The sequence below is a fragment of the Cucurbitaria berberidis genome (genome assembly GCF_010015615.1).
Source record: "Cucurbitaria berberidis CBS 394.84 unplaced genomic scaffold K460scaffold_6, whole genome shotgun sequence".
Classification (NCBI taxonomy): Eukaryota; Fungi; Ascomycota; class Dothideomycetes; order Pleosporales; family Cucurbitariaceae; genus Cucurbitaria; species Cucurbitaria berberidis.
This window is the reverse complement of record NW_024468940.1, coordinates 648,312-664,036: the sequence shown is the minus strand read 5'-3', so window position 1 is coordinate 664,036 and position 15,725 is coordinate 648,312. Positions and strand designations below refer to the sequence as shown.

Below are 15,725 nucleotides of genomic sequence, written 5' to 3'. Positions count from 1 at the left end.
TAGCCCGCCAACTCCTGGGCGTTTCAAAACGGGCTCCGCCTTATTAGTAGCGCAGGAACACAAACAGAGCATGGGTTTGCATAGTACATCGCAATAAACATGTCCAAGTCATGCTCCCGGGCGGCCAATCGCACACCCAGGATGAATAGAGTGATCAGCCCTCGGAATGAAAAAAAGTCGCCTAGTACAGCCAGCAGAAGAGTCTGCACACGGCTGGGCCAGCAGCCGGCATGTGTGTCGTGGTGAATGTGGAGGTGATGGGTCATGGCATTGGTGTTACCTGACGCCCAGCCTCCCGTGCCCGCTGCAACTGCGCCTCTGTGATATATAGTGTTGGCGGCTGCCGCATTGTTGGGGGCGGCTAACGAGGAATCCCTTTTTCTAATATCTATCCCTCATTGTCCCTGCTGCTGGCGAGATTATTCCTTCTTCCTTCCCGCAATTCCTAATCAAACTTTAATCGGTGAGTCGAGTGTGAGATTCCGTTTGTTTCCTTTTGCTGCGTTCAGGTCAAGTGTCTACCCTTCCGTTTGTTGTGTGGAACGAGCACAGGACCCGAGTGACCCGCGCCTGCTGCTCTGAGCTTCAATCCAATTCCCTCCTTTGTATAAGTTCAGCTTGGCACTTGCTTTTACTATTTCTATCCGCGCAATCACTCCAGCTGTCTCTTACTCTTCACTTCTCTCTCCAATTGCTAAACAGCCTCCAGCACACACACACTTCTCAAACCACCCTACCACCAAGATGCTCGTCCAAATCGTCTCTCTCCTTGCCGCGGCGTCCATCGCCAGCGCCCAGTCAAGCGTCACGCCCGCCCCAGCAGTAGCCAGCAACCCTGCCGGCGCGAGCTATGTAGGCGTGCTCCCCGAGAAAGCCGGCAGCAACCTTCGTGGCTCCATCTCAGCAGTATCAGCCGCCGACGGCAAAGGCGTCAAGTTCTCCGTCTCCTTCTCTGGCCTCCCTGCCGAGGGCGGACCCTTCATGTACCACATCCACGAGAAGCCCGTGCCTGCCAACGGCAACTGCACGGGTACGGGTGCCCACTTGGATCCGTACAAGCGCGGCGAGGTGCCCATTTGCGATGCGAGTAAGCCTGAGACGTGCCAGACGGGTGATTTGAGCGGCAAGTATGGAAATATCACTGCTGGAGAGTGGAGTCAAGAGTATGTGTTCCTGCCTTTACCCCTGCCTTACCCTTCCTTTCTACAAACATATAAATGAGATGGTCAATGTACTAACACGAACAAATAGATACGTAGACCCCTACTCAGCCACCCGCGCCGACGACCCCGCCTTCTTCGGCAACCTTTCCTTCGTCGTCCACCTGTCTAACAAGACACGCATCGGGTGCGCAAACTTCACTGTAGGCGACGGATACAAGCCCGCCCCTTCGTCTAGCGGTGCCCCCAAGCCATCCCACAACGCATCTACGCCCGCTCCTACGGGTAGCGCCCCGGTTCCATCTGCGTCGTCTTCGACACCTGCTGAGTTCCCTGGCGCTGCTGCCAAGGTCGTTGCTGGCCCGGCTGCGTTGTTCGCTCTCGTGGCGGCTCTTGTGCTCTAGAAGATAGAACTGGATTGGTAATGTGGTGTGGAGGTCCTTGAATGAGTAGTGAGGACGAGGTGCATATTGGCGTTGTGTGTGTAATGGCTATTTGATACCACATGAGCATTACTTTTGGCTCCATGTTTGCCTTGCACTGCTGGAGGAATAATTTTGGGGACTTTTTTGGGGTTTGCTTCTTGTACATTATACATTGTCACCTCTTGATCAGATAATGTGAAATGGATATTATGTTCGATTTCCAGATTTTGAGCTTCAGTCTCATGCGTGTCCTCACGGCCTAGAACATGTAGAGTATCTAGCAGGTGAGCCTGGATGTCGTCAATGATCTCTGAGAGCTTGTTGTTCCATGTGAGGAAGTAGCCAGGATGCCTTCAAGGTACGAAGTGTCGACATAAATCAATCACAAACAAGGTTAGCCTGGACATGTTCAGTCAACTTCACAAGTACAAACTATAGGCACATGAGGTAATGAGGGTGTCCAGGCTGCTTCATTCTGCCTAGATATGCTGCTCAAATGCAGCTGTAGCCATCAGGCGTGTTCGTCGTGTTTATATAGTACAGGAGGGTATCAACTCAGAAGGCCACCAACTTCTTCCATCTCATCTCACCCCCGCCAGCACAAGCCATCTACGCCTTGGCAAGCTTCTCCAGCCTCTCCTCCTCCTCACTATCCGGCTCCTCGCCGCGAGCACTCTTCTTGAACCTCGGCTTGTCCTCGGCAAGCGTCGCCTCGAGGTTCCGCGACGCAAAGAGCCGGCCATGGCTGGCATCGCGGAACTTCTCGGCCGCCTCGAACTCGCGGAAGCGGACCGTGACGATGCCCGCCTCCTCCTTGTCGAACAGGTTCACGTTGGTCACGGAACCATGCTTCGCGGCTTCGTCGCGGATCTCCTCCTTGATCTCGAGGTATGCGGCGTCGTCTTCGTCGAGCTCCGCGATGGTGAAGGCGTACTTGAGGATGACGACTTTGGCCCACTTGTTCTTCTTTGGGGCAAAGGTCTCGGCAACTTCTTCCTCGTTGTCGGACCACTCTGCAAGCTTGCTATAAAGGTTTTAGAACCGATCATCAGAAGCGGTGAAGCAGAAAAGACTTACCGGTTGAGGTCTGCACGGTTGCGATCCGAAGCCTTCTTGTCCTTGCGCGTGAGCTTCGACGCGATCTGGTCACCATCCTTGTTGCGCTTGTACGAGAAGTCGGCCTCCTTGACGCGGATGGTACCCTGTGACTGGTCCTCGATGCGGAAGTAGTACTCATCCATCATCTTGATCGCCAGATCAATCGAGTCCTTCTTGAAGTAGACGATCAGAGCCTCGCCATTGAAGTTGCCCTCGTCGTCAGAGTACATCTTGATGCGCTTGTTGCCGTCAGCACCTTGGTCGATGATGCCATACTTCTTGAAAGTCTCCTCAATCTCTTCCTGAGTGGTGTCGCGAGGGAGGTTGGTCACGTAGATGGCCCGGTTCTCCTGGACCTTGGCCTTCTTGCTGGTCTACATAGTGTCAGTGATCATGTCGCAGTGAGTACATGGGTTGTACTCACTTCAGTCTCCTGTGCGATCTTGCGCTTCTTGCTCTGCGGGTCAGCCTGGGCATTCATGGGCGTCTCGGAGGCGGCATCGTGCTCCGTGATGAAGTCGTCGACGAGTTCGTTAGTCATGGTTGCTGCTCTGGAGGATAGAGAAAAGAGTGGAGAAAATGGATCCGGCAAGATGCAAGCAGAAAACAACCTCTCGTGATTGGAATAGGACGGTGCAGAAGCGACCGAGACGGGCTCCGTACCAAATCAACTCGAGATGCTTCCACAATCTTGTTGCGATCCAACAGCCTCAGCGCAGTGTTCACTAGCGTGCAGCGAGTCTCAGATAGCGGTAGACGTAACCTTGAGCTCTTCCAAGACAAACGGTGACTTTGGCAAGCTTTGTGAAATTGCGCGCAGCTGGAGTTGTATTGTTGTTGTGAGGCAGGTGAAGACGGAGCTTAAGGCGTCGGTGGCAGAAAAGGCAGGCGGTGTGTTGTGCGGTCAACGCGCTGGCGACGCGGTCCGGCGACGATGTTTTTCCGTGGCCGATGAAGGGAAGGTTGACGATGTCTGGTGATGCTTCAAGAGTCTGGGAGCGATGACAACAGCTGACAAGGCTGCTGTGGGAGAGGCCATAGTTCGTTAGTCTTTCTGAAGGGCATGCCTTCCAGTACCGCCATCTCGAGAGAGGGCGCGGATGGACCTACACAGCGCTTGGCGAGATGTAGTCAGACTCGGAATTGATAATGTACCGGTCGAGTCGCTGGTACGGATGAAGATGGTGGTGGTGGAAGATGTAGGATCGATAGAGTTGAGGCATCATGCAAGAACCCTCCAGCCTGCCGACGCGCTAAGCACGGGCAGGCAGGGCAGCAGCGATCGTCAGCCCCGTCAGCCCCGCTGTGTCGATCCAGGGATCAGGCATTGTGCGGCATCATCGACTTCCGAAGCACACACTTTACACCGAGGAGGAATGATGAAACCTTTCTGGCTCGTGGAGCCCCACGTAGGATCGTATAAAGGCAGAAGATGCGGAAACCCCCCTGAATGGCATATCTCTCCTTTCCTTCCAGTATGTCACACGCTTCATCGAACTGATACTATGACTCTAGTGGATCCTATCCCACCACCGTCTTTGCTCGTACAGCTCAGCGAACCACTAGCTGAAAAGTTGAGCTTGACGACCCTACCCTACCATGTCCACGAGATCCTTCTTGGCTTCCTTGGATACCATGTCATCCTCCATGTCCTCTCGCCCGCCATTTCGCAACTCGTGTGCCCCAAGACGTACCGAGGCTTCAACAAGCGCACGCGACTCAACTGGGATATACACTGGGTGTCTATGATACAAGCCCTCTTCATCAACACTGCCGCTTTGTGGGTTATATTCAAGGATGGAGAGAGACATGATATGGACTGGAGGGGCAGACTCTGGGGTTACACACCAGCGAGCGGTATGGTCCAAGGCTTCGCTGCTGGATACTTTCTGTGGGACCTCCAAGTATCTGCGCAGTACATCAGTATATCCGGTCTTAGTGCCTTGCTGCATGCAATTGGCGCATTGGCAGTGACTTGTATTGGCTTCGTAGGTCCCCTGATGGTGATAAAATGCCTTTTACTAACACTGCCCAGAAGCCATTCGGAAACTACTACGGCCTCTCCTTCGTATTGTACGAGCTATCGACGCCGTTTCTGAACATCCACTGGTTCTGCGACAAGCTGGGCATGACTGGCTCCACCCTCCAACTCTACAACGGCATCGCTCTCCTGGTTACGTTCTTCGGGTGCCGCATCGTATGGGGCACATATCAGTCCATCATGATCTACTCAGATATCTACAAGGGTCTTACAATGCCTTCCGCGGGACTTGCGAGCTCGCCCTTGACTGAGGGAAAGTGTGATGGCAATCCAGGGGGTTCCGGCTACGAACTACCTGGAAACTGTGAGGTTGGCGACCTACCTGTGTGGTTAGTCTGCGTGTATTTAGCTGGTAACACGGCATTGAGTCTGCTGAACTTTTACTGGTTCACGCAGATGGTTAAAGCTGTGAGGAAGAGATTCGTACCGCGCGAAGAGCGTGTGAAAAAGGCCCAGTGACCGGGTCACAGCAGACAGTTTAACTATCTGTAGGAGAAGAGTGTCAAGATGAACTTGTCATCGTTCCTTTCATGGAAAACTGCATCGTGATATTATGCATTCAAACAGCTTGTGTGCTATGTATTCGAGAGTTGAGTACCATGTTTGCTACCAAAAGCGCCGGACAGCGTCTTCCATGCCCAATGCTAAGCCAAATGCAATAAGAGTATTCAAGATTCCCAGGTATCAGGTGATATGCCCCTTTTTTCGCCGGTAGGCAAATTAATCGAATTCGCTATTTTCAAATCAAATCTACTCTTGCTCCCTATTGGCTAGTCCAAGTGTCTTTGTTTTCGTTTCGCGTCCACAAAGTCGCGGCACGAGTGCAAGCCAGCTCATAACCACAAGCTCTTTCTATCTCAAGTCTCTATCTCACATCTCTCAACCACTTCTTATGTCCGTGCTTGGCCTTCTCCTGCGACCTTCTTCTCTCCCTCATTGTTTACGCGTACCCATCACACCGCTCACTGCGCGCTCTTTCTCTATCTTCCGCAATCATGCAGCGCACGAGTGTGGGACCATTGCACCCACGCAGCAGAATGAACTATACGACCACTTTAACTACACTTCCGGAAGATGGCTATGGGGGGAAGAGGAACAATTGCGCGAACGCTATCGCGCGTTCAATGTTGCCGAACTTCAGAAGGTTGCCGTGGATACCGCAGGGTCCCAGAAGTGCGTATCTATGAACAAGATAGGCGAAGGAAATTTCAACAAAGTCTTCCGGCTCCAGATGGATGATGGTTCGGTCGTGATGGCTCGCATCCCTCATCCCAACTCAGGCCCTCCAAAGCACACGACCGCTTCAGAGGTTGCTACGATAGACTTTGTGAGTCAACCGCTCCCGTCCAGTCCTGGGTGTGTGCTTATGCATGCAGGCACATTCGATTCTTGACATACCTGTACCAAAGGTTCTGGCTTACTGTGCTACCGCCGATAACCCAGTTCAATCAGAATACATCATCATGGAGGAAGCCCGAGGCACGCAACTATCAGAGGTTTGGGATACAATGGATCTGAAAGATCAATTGGCAATTATAACTGAGCTTGTTACCATTGACCAGAAGTTTCTCTCCACACCATTAAACAGGTATGAAACCGCACTGGCCCACAAGTTCTCTATGATGACGCTTCTAATGGAACTGTGTAGAAATGGTGCGCTCTATTACAAGAAGGACAGCTTTCCCGGGTGTGAGGCCGCACAAGTCACTGCTAACGTTATGAAAAGGCTTGAGGAAAGACGTAGCAGAAAGGTTCGTTATTGGTCCCACAGTCGAGAGGGAGTTCTGGGAGAAACAGAGGGCAAACATGGCTATTGATCGCGGACCATGTATGTCAGCCTCCCCTATAATGATTTAGCAAGGCAATTGACTTCCACCAAAGGGACTAGTGCGCACGAATACGTGGAAGCGATCGGGCACTGCGAGATCGCTTGGCTACGTCGCTACGCTGAAGCAATACCGCTAACCATGGAGCGATGGGGCGCCTCCAAAGGCCAGAGCAGCCCGCAAGCCCACATTGACCTGCTTGAAAAATATCTCAGTGTTATTGCTCAATTACTCCCAAAACAACCTGAACTACTAACACCAATGCTATGGCATCGCGATCTTCACGCTGGTAACCTGTTCATTCATGAGGGGAAAATTTCCAGCGTCATTGACTGGCAGTCTTGCTGGGTGGGGCCTCTCATTCTTCGGGCCAGAGCACCACGGCTTCTCGACTATAACGGCGAAATCATGCTGAAACTACCACCGGACTATGAAGAGATGCCGGAAGATGAGCGACGCTTGATGGAGTGTAAAGTGCAGCAGTCAATCCAGGTTTACAGTTACGAACATAACACTGCCGGCCGAAACCCTCTCTTTGATAGGGTGCTAAGATACCCTCAAGGGAAAATGTTAAGTAACCTTGTGGGTTTTGCCTCCACTTCTTGGAACGGAGACATCCTGCCTCTTCGCGACTGCTTGATTCGAATTGAGAGGTATGAAACCCGGTCCGCACTATGCTAGTAATATATGGACACTGAAGACTGCCCTAGAGATTGGAAAGACTACGCTGACTCGAAGACCTCTTGCCCATACCATTTCTCTGTTGAAGAGGTTCTTGAAAGCCACCAAGATGCGGGTAGCTATAACGATGCGAGGGACTTTTGGGATGAATTGAAAGGCAGAGTAGACGATACCGGCTATACCACCCATGAGTTCTTTGACGAAGCCGTGGCTCTCTTCTCCAGCCTACGAGAAAACGGTCTGAAGACGTTGGAAGGCCAAGAGCTCAAAGATTTTGAGGAGCAGACGCGGTGGGTGCTTGATCATGTGAAGAATGATAGCAGCAACCTGCCAGCCGCCTAACATTGTTCATCGAAGACAATCTTCGCGTGATAGCTTTGATTGCCCATTCTTCCAGCCAACGATTAATGAGATAAGTCAACAGTGTGTCATGTTTTGGCAACTTTGGGGGGAGTGTTATCTGTATCATCGTGTTGTTCTGCCTCCTAACCCGGAAACCGAGAGTGAGATCAGGAGTAATGTAGAGGCTAAGCAGCGGATCCAGGAAACGTCGGAGGAGTGTACGACCAAAAAAGCTGCCATGGAACGGGAGCAGGGGCAACTCTTGCAAACTTGGGCTCAAATCGGCGTGTACCTAAGCATAGAATCCATCGGAGGCTCCTACAGTGGGGGCAACCTTGGTTACTACAAGCTCCGCATCGAGATGGGCCCGCGAGACGGCGGTAATCAACCAGCTAGAAGAGATGCCCATCTTCGGCAAGTATCTAAAGGTATGGGAGGAGATATCTTCTGTGTTGGGAGTTGGAAATATCGAAACCAAAGTGTGCAAAAGATTTGCTGAAGTGAGGGCACCAAAACTGGAGGGGAACTGGCACATGAGACAAAGAGCTAATAAGCTACGGAAGGTTTGTAATAGCCTGGAAATGAGAGCAGTTGGTCTTTGACACCTCATATCCATAAGAGCTGTTGGGGTCCAATTTCAGACCCTATTAATGCTACTCAGGGAGGAGATCAGGCAGAATCATGCTAGCTCATGTTAACTCGCAGCGAGCTCAGGCACAGCTCAAGCTGCTTACTTATTGCTCACATTACACCCTTGCGGAACTTGAAATCAAATGCAGAAAAAAGCTTTCTGTGAGAGTAGATTCACTTAGCTATTATCCGCTATTTCGCTAATGCATTACGGTCGCCGTATCATACACTACGCCAGCACTATCATCGACCAAGTCCAGCGGAGTCGACTGAATGCAACGTAAGTGGAGCTAGGCTTTCAATCTTCGCTCTTCACACCGCACACAGACGGGGTCCTGCGACTCGCCCCTGAGGAAATATCTTCCATCTTCAAAAGGACCGGTGCACACCTATAAGCTTGTCAGCATCAATTGTTCAAATCATTTTGGATGAACAACACTCACCACACAAACAAAGCACCCTGCATGCCACTCACTCCCCAGCGCCTTGACAACCATGTCTGTAACCGGCTTCCTGCACCCCTTGCACTTCGTACTGAACCGATGCGTGTGGCAGTTGACGCACCACGCGTACCCATCTTTTTCTACGAATGGGGTACTGCTGTCGAACGGGTCGCCGCACTGTGCACAGAAGAAATGGCCTGCGTGCCACTCCGCGCCGCACGCTACGATGACTTCGCCCTCGATGGGTGTTTTGCAAGATTTGCAGCGTGGGGAAAAGAGTTCGTGGAAATCCAGGTGACAAAAGAAGCGTGGGGATTCGTCGGTGCCGTCGTCGTGCTCAAGGCGCTGCATGTCGGATGGGGTGGGGTGTGTGGGTAGGAAAGCGATATCCTGACCGGAGAGACGGGCGCGGATTCGTTCGACGCGTTCAGCATACTTGTTTGACGGTTCGGGGTAGAAAGCTACGCATTCAAGGTGCTCACCGCATTGATAGCAAGCGAAACATTCGGGGTGGAAGCGGGAGCCTCCTGCGGAGACAATGCGACCTGCGATGGGTAGGGCACATTGGGTACAAAGAGCGCTTGTGCGTACGGTGGTCGGTGTCCAGTGTGGTCGCGGGGTCGCGGTACCGTTGTAACTATGAGACTTTCCAATGTGGTGTTTAGGGTTTGGCAATGGGCGTGTAGAGGTAGCTGGTCCAAACCCAGCCGCCCCATTGACGTTAATGGAAGGCACAGAAGGAGTGACTGATATTGAGGGGGCGTTGACTTTGGATCCCCGAGCTGGTGCTGGCGATTCGCTGACGGATATCATCGGGATATCAGGCGTAACTGAAATGGAGGGCGCTTTGGCGTGATTACGTCTATTTGGTGCGGGAGACTCATTGACGGAGATTCTCGGAATAGGCGGCGTAACTCCTATAGACGGCACGTTCACGCGGTTAACTCGAGCGGAGGCTTCACTGACCGAAATTGATGGTATCTCAGAGACAGAGATCGCGGGGATGGAAGGCGCTGAAGCTGGCTTGGAGCGCGCTGAAGAGGGCTGGTAGACATTTGCTGTTGGTATGGATTTTGCGGTGGGTTGATGAGGAGTGTTCATTTTCCTGAAAGGGCTGGCGTTGGGGAGTGGTCTTGCTGGAGGGTCCTCGTAAACACTAATGGTAGGCTTTTCAGGCCGACCAACTTTTGGAAATGGAGCTGGGGGGTTTGGAGAGACACTGATCCCAGGAACTGAGGGTGGTGACGGAGTCGTAGTCCGCTTGTGTGGTTCCGCTGGAAAGTTTATAGTAGGGACAACGGGGGCTGTTGCAGCTTTGGACAGCGGCCGGGGAACTGAAGCTGCCTGGCCCAAAGGACGTGACGCTGCGTTAGACTGAGAATCGACTTCTTCCTTTAATTCAACCACATTCCAGTCCTTCTTGAAGGAGACAATAGGTCGACCAGGTGCATCCGACACTGCTGTGGGAGTAGGTAACTTAGGGCTGCGGTCCCTAAGACGAAAACCGGTAGCAGCACGAATATCGTCACCTCGGATCTCTTTGCCCTCCTTCATCTTTAGCTCAGGTTCGTTCTCTGCGTCTGACTTTGTATCCTCAGCCGGCTTTGGAAGGACAGGCGGATTTAGTGTGTACGCAGCATTGCGTGACTGTGTAGGGGGATTCTTCTGGATTTCGTAGCGGTCGAGTCTCTTTGTGGCCATAACGGGATCTGTATTGGATCTTATCATGGGATTGCCTTTGATCGATTGGAAACGCATGAATGGGTTGCGTCGTACTCCCAATGGCAGCTTCTCAGGTTTCGGGGGTTCAGCGGCCACCGGGGTAGGTGCAGGAGCAATGGGGGTCTCTTCTTCGGGTTCCTCATAGATCTGATCGTTCGGGTTCTGGAATAAGCTACCACTGATTGTTCGCCGAGCTCCACTGCTTCTCCGTCGCTGCTTGAAGTCTGGCAGATCAGCTGACGCCTTTGCAAGTGCCGCTGACTCCCCTGGCTTGCTCTTGCTATCGAAGTTCTCCTTTGTAGGCGGCAAGGGATCCGAACTGTTAGCCGCCCCGTTGCTTTGCAAGCTGCTACTCCTGCTGCCCGAGGCGGCACTACCCATCGAATGTCGTTTCCTCAGCTTCGAATTGGCCCGCTGCAGATCCTGTTCCTTCGGCTCGACACTCCTACTCCTCTGTGCGCTGCCTTTCTTCGCCAAACCAGGATATGCATATGGCGCGTGAGGACTGGCTTCCTGTGCGTTCGGGCTGATGTGCTTCCATACAAGCTCCACGGCTTCGTCGCGCGCAGCCTGGAATAGCTTCTCCTCCTGTGCCAATTCTAGTTCTTCCATGGCTATGCGTAGAGCGTGGGCTTCCTCCTGCTCTGCCTGACGCTCTTGACTTTCGCGATATTGCACGCTGGGTGTTCGTGAGCTGTCTGTAGACCTCCTGAACACGTCTCGACCTCGCGGCGGCTGTACAAGTGGACGCCCAACACCAGCCATGACCCCATCTATGCTGACATTCGAAGTTCTTCGGGTATGGGATTTGGTTTCGTGCGAGGTGGATGGGCGGGCTTCGACGTCGGCGATAGGGTTGGTGAAGGTACGCTGCAGGGGCGATATAGCGGGCGAATCGGTAAGGTGATTGCTTGTCCTGCTGGACCAAGTATTGAAATGTGCGGGTGGAGGTCGAGAACCCGTGGGACGGGCTGGGCGGTTGGTACGGAGATCTTGCAGATAGCTTTCTTCATGCCAACAGTTAGTACAACGACGGCGAAGAATGCTCTGGTATTTGGCTTTCGTACTCATTTGCATGGGCGAATAATATGCACCCGGGCCTGGTGACGAGGCACCTTCCCTTTCCTTCGAGGTGTGCATTCCGGATACACGTAGCTAAGTGATGTTTACTGCCGTTTCTCCAGCCAAATGCAATCGCAACCGGGGAAGGGAGTTGCAATCTGTTATATCTCCAGAGTAAACGGATGCAGCTAACGCAGGAGGTCGCAAGCAGTACGACTTTGAGCTGCAGAATAGCGGTGTTGTCGTGGTTGAAGGCTTGACGTAGCGTATCGCTACTGGTTGGTTGCTGTGGAGATGGAAGGTGTGACGTCCAGACCGCCATGACCCCTGCCCGAACGCCCACTTGAACCCCGGACCTCCGCAATCGAGGCGACAGGAAAGCAAACATCAGAGACCTCATACGCCAAGTGACTTGTGGGAAATGGGGGGAATGGGTTGAAACACCCAATCTCTAACACCGGATGTTTGATTAAAGATGTTCTCGCAAGTTGCACTAAAATATGACCACCTCTTACAACGAAGGGAACACTTCAAGTTGGGAAGAAACTGATTGATTCTATAGCGTCCATTATACACAAGCGATGAGATGACTGCGCGCTATCTAGTTTACCTTCACAATAAATTACGACATGTGTATATGCATAGATCCCCTTTGCTCTATTCGAGCCACAGTCGAAGTGACTTGTACCACCGTTCATTGTACAAGAAGCCGACAACTAGTCCATCAAGGACGTCTTCCAAAAGAAAATCAGAACATGAAACGAAAGTGGGTATCCTGCTAAATAAATCCATGCATCCCCACTTGCGCCCTTGACCATTCATGGCAACCGCCTATGTCGAACCAGGTGCGTGATGACTGCTCGGAGGACCTACCGAGCCCCAACCCATTGTAACGCTTTCGAGCATAGAATCCCATGCCGAACTATCAGCCATAGGCGTCATACCGGTTCCCGTATTCAATGCCGTGTATTCCCACTCGTTGCCCACCAAGAACTCCTGTTGGAACCCATCATCGTTCATATCGCCAGACGTGCTGAATGTATTCGTGTACATCTCGCTGCTGGAGGCGAAGCTTGGAAAGGCGGTCGCAGCGCCGGCGCCGCCAGATGGAGCGCGCATCTGGCTTAGTGGCATCTTTGGAGACGCTCGGTAGGGAAGGTGGTGTTCGTTTTGCTGGCCGGGTGAGTATGAAGAATGCGACGTTGAGCCACCTCTTGATTGTGAGCTCATGGTTGCAGGACTGGGCTGGTCGACACTCCTGTCGCCGGAAACATCCATCTCGTTTCCATCGGGAATGGCGAACCCGGCAGGCACGAAGTCCTGGGAACTTGTGGACCTAGATTGGGATTGGAGGAAGCCTGGTGTTTGCGCATTCATATCGACATTGTTAACATTCGAGACGTGGAAGGGTGGGCCGGGTGTATTATTGGTAAACTGATGTGCGGCGGTTGCGGCGCCTGCGGCTCCGTTGCTGTTGCCAAACGTATTGATGGCCGCAGATGGATTTTGCGATTCGCGGATTACCACGAGGGGACTACATCTAACGCTATCAGAATTGACAGGAAAGACCGTGGACTAAAGAGGCACGGATTAGCATAGACTTACTCAGTGGAAGTATCAACAGCATGCTGGAAGTGGTTTCCAACGCTGTCGCTCAAGCCCTGCATGGGCTGCGTAGGTTGACTTACTCCTGTAGATAGAGGTAGGTAGGGCTTCTGCTGCATATTCAATATGCCGGCGCTCTCCAAATCCAGATCCAACTGGACTAGGAATGATTCCGTGAGTGGGTTCTTCCGGCGGAGGGCTTGCATTGCTTGCAAGAGGAATTGCAATGAAGAGTTCATTTGTTGGTCGTTCGGCCGCGTCTTGAGGTACTGAACGAATACTCGGGCAGCCACGTAGACACAGAAGGATATGAATGGGTTCATCTAATCTGGTTAGTTTCCGCCAAACTTCCTGTTAGAGTCAACTTACCACGCTTAGGTCCATGTGGCTGATCATCCGCATAATGGACGCTATTTCTGCTGCTGCTGTCACGCATCGGATCTTGCTCTCATTACTGACATGAACAGGCAATCGGTACTTGTCTGCTTTGAAAATTGCCGCTTGATGTAGGCAAATGGCTGATGTATGGATGCACATGTTTGCAAATACAACATTGGGATCCACAAGGCCGGCCGGTAAGCGCAAGTGATCTGGAAGACCTAACGATGTTTGGAGAAGGATCTGCTCAATCTGGCGATGCCGGGTCCAGAAGCCACCGTTGATATCGTCATCGTTGTCATCCGGTCCAGGTCGATGTAAATGCAGAAGGTTTCGGCCAAACATTGCCGCAGTCAAAACGATGCCGCCGAGTGGCTGGAGATTTGCGGCGCCATTGGGGTTCAGGACTTGGTCTAGAGAACCTGTAGGCATTGGCTTGCTCTTGTCAAATGCATCCTCGCTCGCTGGAAGATTTGTCATGATCTGATACCAAGTCAGCTTTGTCTGATCTCAACATGAGGCGATGCAGTGGCTTACGTCTTTTTCGTCGATTGTCATCGGCCAACCAGTCCCGATACTGGCATAACGATCAAGGCAAAATGACATCCAGAAAGTTCTTCTGCGCTCTTCCCGCTCGGTCCAATCTTTTGGCGGCGGAAGGCATTGCTTGACGTCCAGCCCGACTCCGTCCAAACGATGCAGCTGCATCATCTGGCCCAATCGCACAGCCCGACCCGCCGACAGCCATGCTCTTGGGAAGTACATGTGCTTGAACTCGTACGTGCATGTCAAGATCCAAAACTGACAATGTGCAAGTGTGATGGTGGATTCTCCGTGACCTTTCATTTCATCCATTTGAGCGTATTTTCTTGCGCGCTGGTAGAAGTGCTCTCGTAGTGCCTCATACTTGTCGGTAACGGTAGCGGCCAAAGTCCACATGATGTACCGTAGACATACTGGTGGTCGCATGTGAGGGGCAAGATTTAGAGCGGCCAGGAAGCGTGGTCTGTGGATGAGTGGTATCGATGGGTGTATCTTGGTAAAGTAGATGTGGTATCTGTGCGGCATATCAGTCGAGTCGTTTGTAACATAGATAGATTCACCCACAAGTCATCCATGACATCCTGAGGCGGTAAGGGTTCCTCTAGCCCAAGGCCTATCATTTCCCACGAGAAGTCTTGCTCTCCATTATTGCCACTTGCGCCTGTGTTCTGGAATGGTTCCACTCCAGGCGTCCGCGACTCCTGCGCTGCTCCTTGCGTCCGGTCCGAAGTATTCAGATAGTCGCCCGAATTCGGTAGCGATTGCTGTATCGTGTTCGCGACATATGCGGATGTAGAGTCCTGGCGCGTTGCAGCGTTATTACTCGAGTCGGTAGGATCTTGGTTCTTGAGCAGGGTCTCGACTTGTTCTATAGGGACCGCATTAGAAAGTACAGGGCATTAGCTGCTGTGGCGCCAACTTACGCAGACGTTGTTCAAGAAGCTTGACATAGCCTCTCTTAGGTCCACTCTTCTTGCGCACCTCATCGTAGGCACAATCGTGGGATAACCGCCTGCAGGTCGCGCAGGAAGGCCGCGCACCATCGCATCGCAGCTTCCTCTTCCTGCACAAAACGCAAGCTATCCTCTTAGGTCTGCTTGCGCTGTCAGCCTGCGCTTCCTGGCCGTTGGGATTGTTCGCATCGGGGCCTTGCTGGGACAGGTCGTTGAAAAAGCTCTCGTCTGGCGACTCAGATTCGACTCGAGTCATCTTCGCAAACACAGTATGCGACCCAGGCACAAAGAAGGTGCTTGAATCTCAAGTTAGGTCGGACTGGAGACCCCCGCGTAAGCGCGGCTGGGGCGGATTCGAGATCCTATAGGGACTATCCAAGAACTAGGCTGCCACTTTTGAACCTTCGATTGCGTAACTCCGTCTAGATTAGTTCGAGGGCAGATCGGGATGCAAGTCAATGGGCTGATATAGGTTTGATGGGGGTATGAGAATGGGCTTCAGCTGTTCAGCACGAGGAATACGGGCGTCGCATAGCGGTAACGTAGGCGTTGAAGCGAGAAGTCGAAAGAGAGCATGTCAGTGGACAGCCCTGGAGACGATGAAGGCACACATAGCTGAAGTTACGCCTTCTACATCGACTCTCATCATGCAAGCGTCCGCCAGGCGTGCTGCTTCCAGCGCGTCATGGTTGCACGTCGGACATCTGGACAAATTATGGCGGATCTCCCGCCATCGGCGTCACCGTTGCAGTCCCGCACCACTGGTTCAACAGTGCAGCCGCCACACCACTTTCAGAGAATGGCAAGCATCAGTAC

General features: G+C 52.4%; 6 protein-coding genes across 6 annotated transcripts; 3 read left to right on the top strand and 3 right to left on the bottom strand.

Annotated features, from left to right (window-relative positions):
• Positions 1-739: 739 nt before the first annotated feature.
• On the top strand, positions 740-1,701 carry K460DRAFT_370838 (Cu,Zn superoxide dismutase-like protein). Its single transcript, XM_040934237.1, has 2 exons — positions 740-1,163; positions 1,252-1,701. The coding sequence occupies exons 1-2, from the start codon at positions 745-747 to the stop codon at positions 1,562-1,564; spliced, it is 732 nt and encodes a 243-aa protein (XP_040783419.1). The 5' UTR covers positions 740-744; the 3' UTR covers positions 1,565-1,701.
• Positions 1,702-2,194: 493 nt separating this feature from the next.
• Positions 2,195-3,164, bottom strand: K460DRAFT_294821 (uncharacterized protein; the record flags this gene model as incomplete). Its single annotated transcript, XM_040929515.1, has 3 exons — positions 2,195-2,609; positions 2,663-3,057; positions 3,108-3,164. 3 exons carry the CDS (start codon positions 3,162-3,164, stop codon positions 2,195-2,197), a joined length of 867 nt encoding a protein of 288 aa, XP_040783418.1.
• A 971-nt stretch (positions 3,165-4,135) lies between these two features.
• On the top strand, positions 4,136-5,459 carry K460DRAFT_347213 (DUF887-domain-containing protein). The gene is made up of 2 exons (XM_040931338.1): positions 4,136-4,671; positions 4,719-5,459. The coding sequence occupies exons 1-2, from the start codon at positions 4,189-4,191 to the stop codon at positions 5,181-5,183; spliced, it is 948 nt and encodes a 315-aa protein (XP_040783417.1). The 5' UTR covers positions 4,136-4,188; the 3' UTR covers positions 5,184-5,459.
• A 60-nt stretch (positions 5,460-5,519) lies between these two features.
• Positions 5,520-7,856, top strand: K460DRAFT_398757 (phosphotransferase enzyme family protein). Its single transcript, XM_040936212.1, has 6 exons — positions 5,520-6,051; positions 6,101-6,312; positions 6,373-6,413; positions 6,451-6,552; positions 6,606-7,203; positions 7,261-7,856. The coding sequence occupies exons 1-6, from the start codon at positions 5,617-5,619 to the stop codon at positions 7,571-7,573; spliced, it is 1,701 nt and encodes a 566-aa protein (XP_040783416.1). The 5' UTR covers positions 5,520-5,616; the 3' UTR covers positions 7,574-7,856.
• A 637-nt stretch (positions 7,857-8,493) lies between these two features.
• K460DRAFT_295068 (uncharacterized protein) lies at positions 8,494-11,508 on the bottom strand (the record flags this gene model as incomplete). The annotated part of the gene is made up of 3 exons (XM_040929533.1): positions 8,494-8,592; positions 8,647-11,375; positions 11,436-11,508. 3 exons carry the CDS (start codon positions 11,506-11,508, stop codon positions 8,494-8,496), a joined length of 2,901 nt encoding a protein of 966 aa, XP_040783415.1.
• Positions 11,509-12,261: 753 nt separating this feature from the next.
• On the bottom strand, positions 12,262-15,582 carry K460DRAFT_398755 (binuclear zinc transcription factor; the record flags this gene model as incomplete). The annotated part of the gene is made up of 6 exons (XM_040936211.1): positions 14,880-15,582; positions 14,521-14,824; positions 13,951-14,470; positions 13,405-13,896; positions 13,036-13,358; positions 12,262-12,976 (listed from the first exon to the last, which is right to left on the bottom strand). Exons 1-6 carry the CDS (start codon positions 15,163-15,165, stop codon positions 12,262-12,264), a joined length of 2,640 nt encoding a protein of 879 aa, XP_040783414.1. The 5' UTR covers positions 15,166-15,582.
• Between the last annotated feature and the right edge of the window lie 143 nt (positions 15,583-15,725).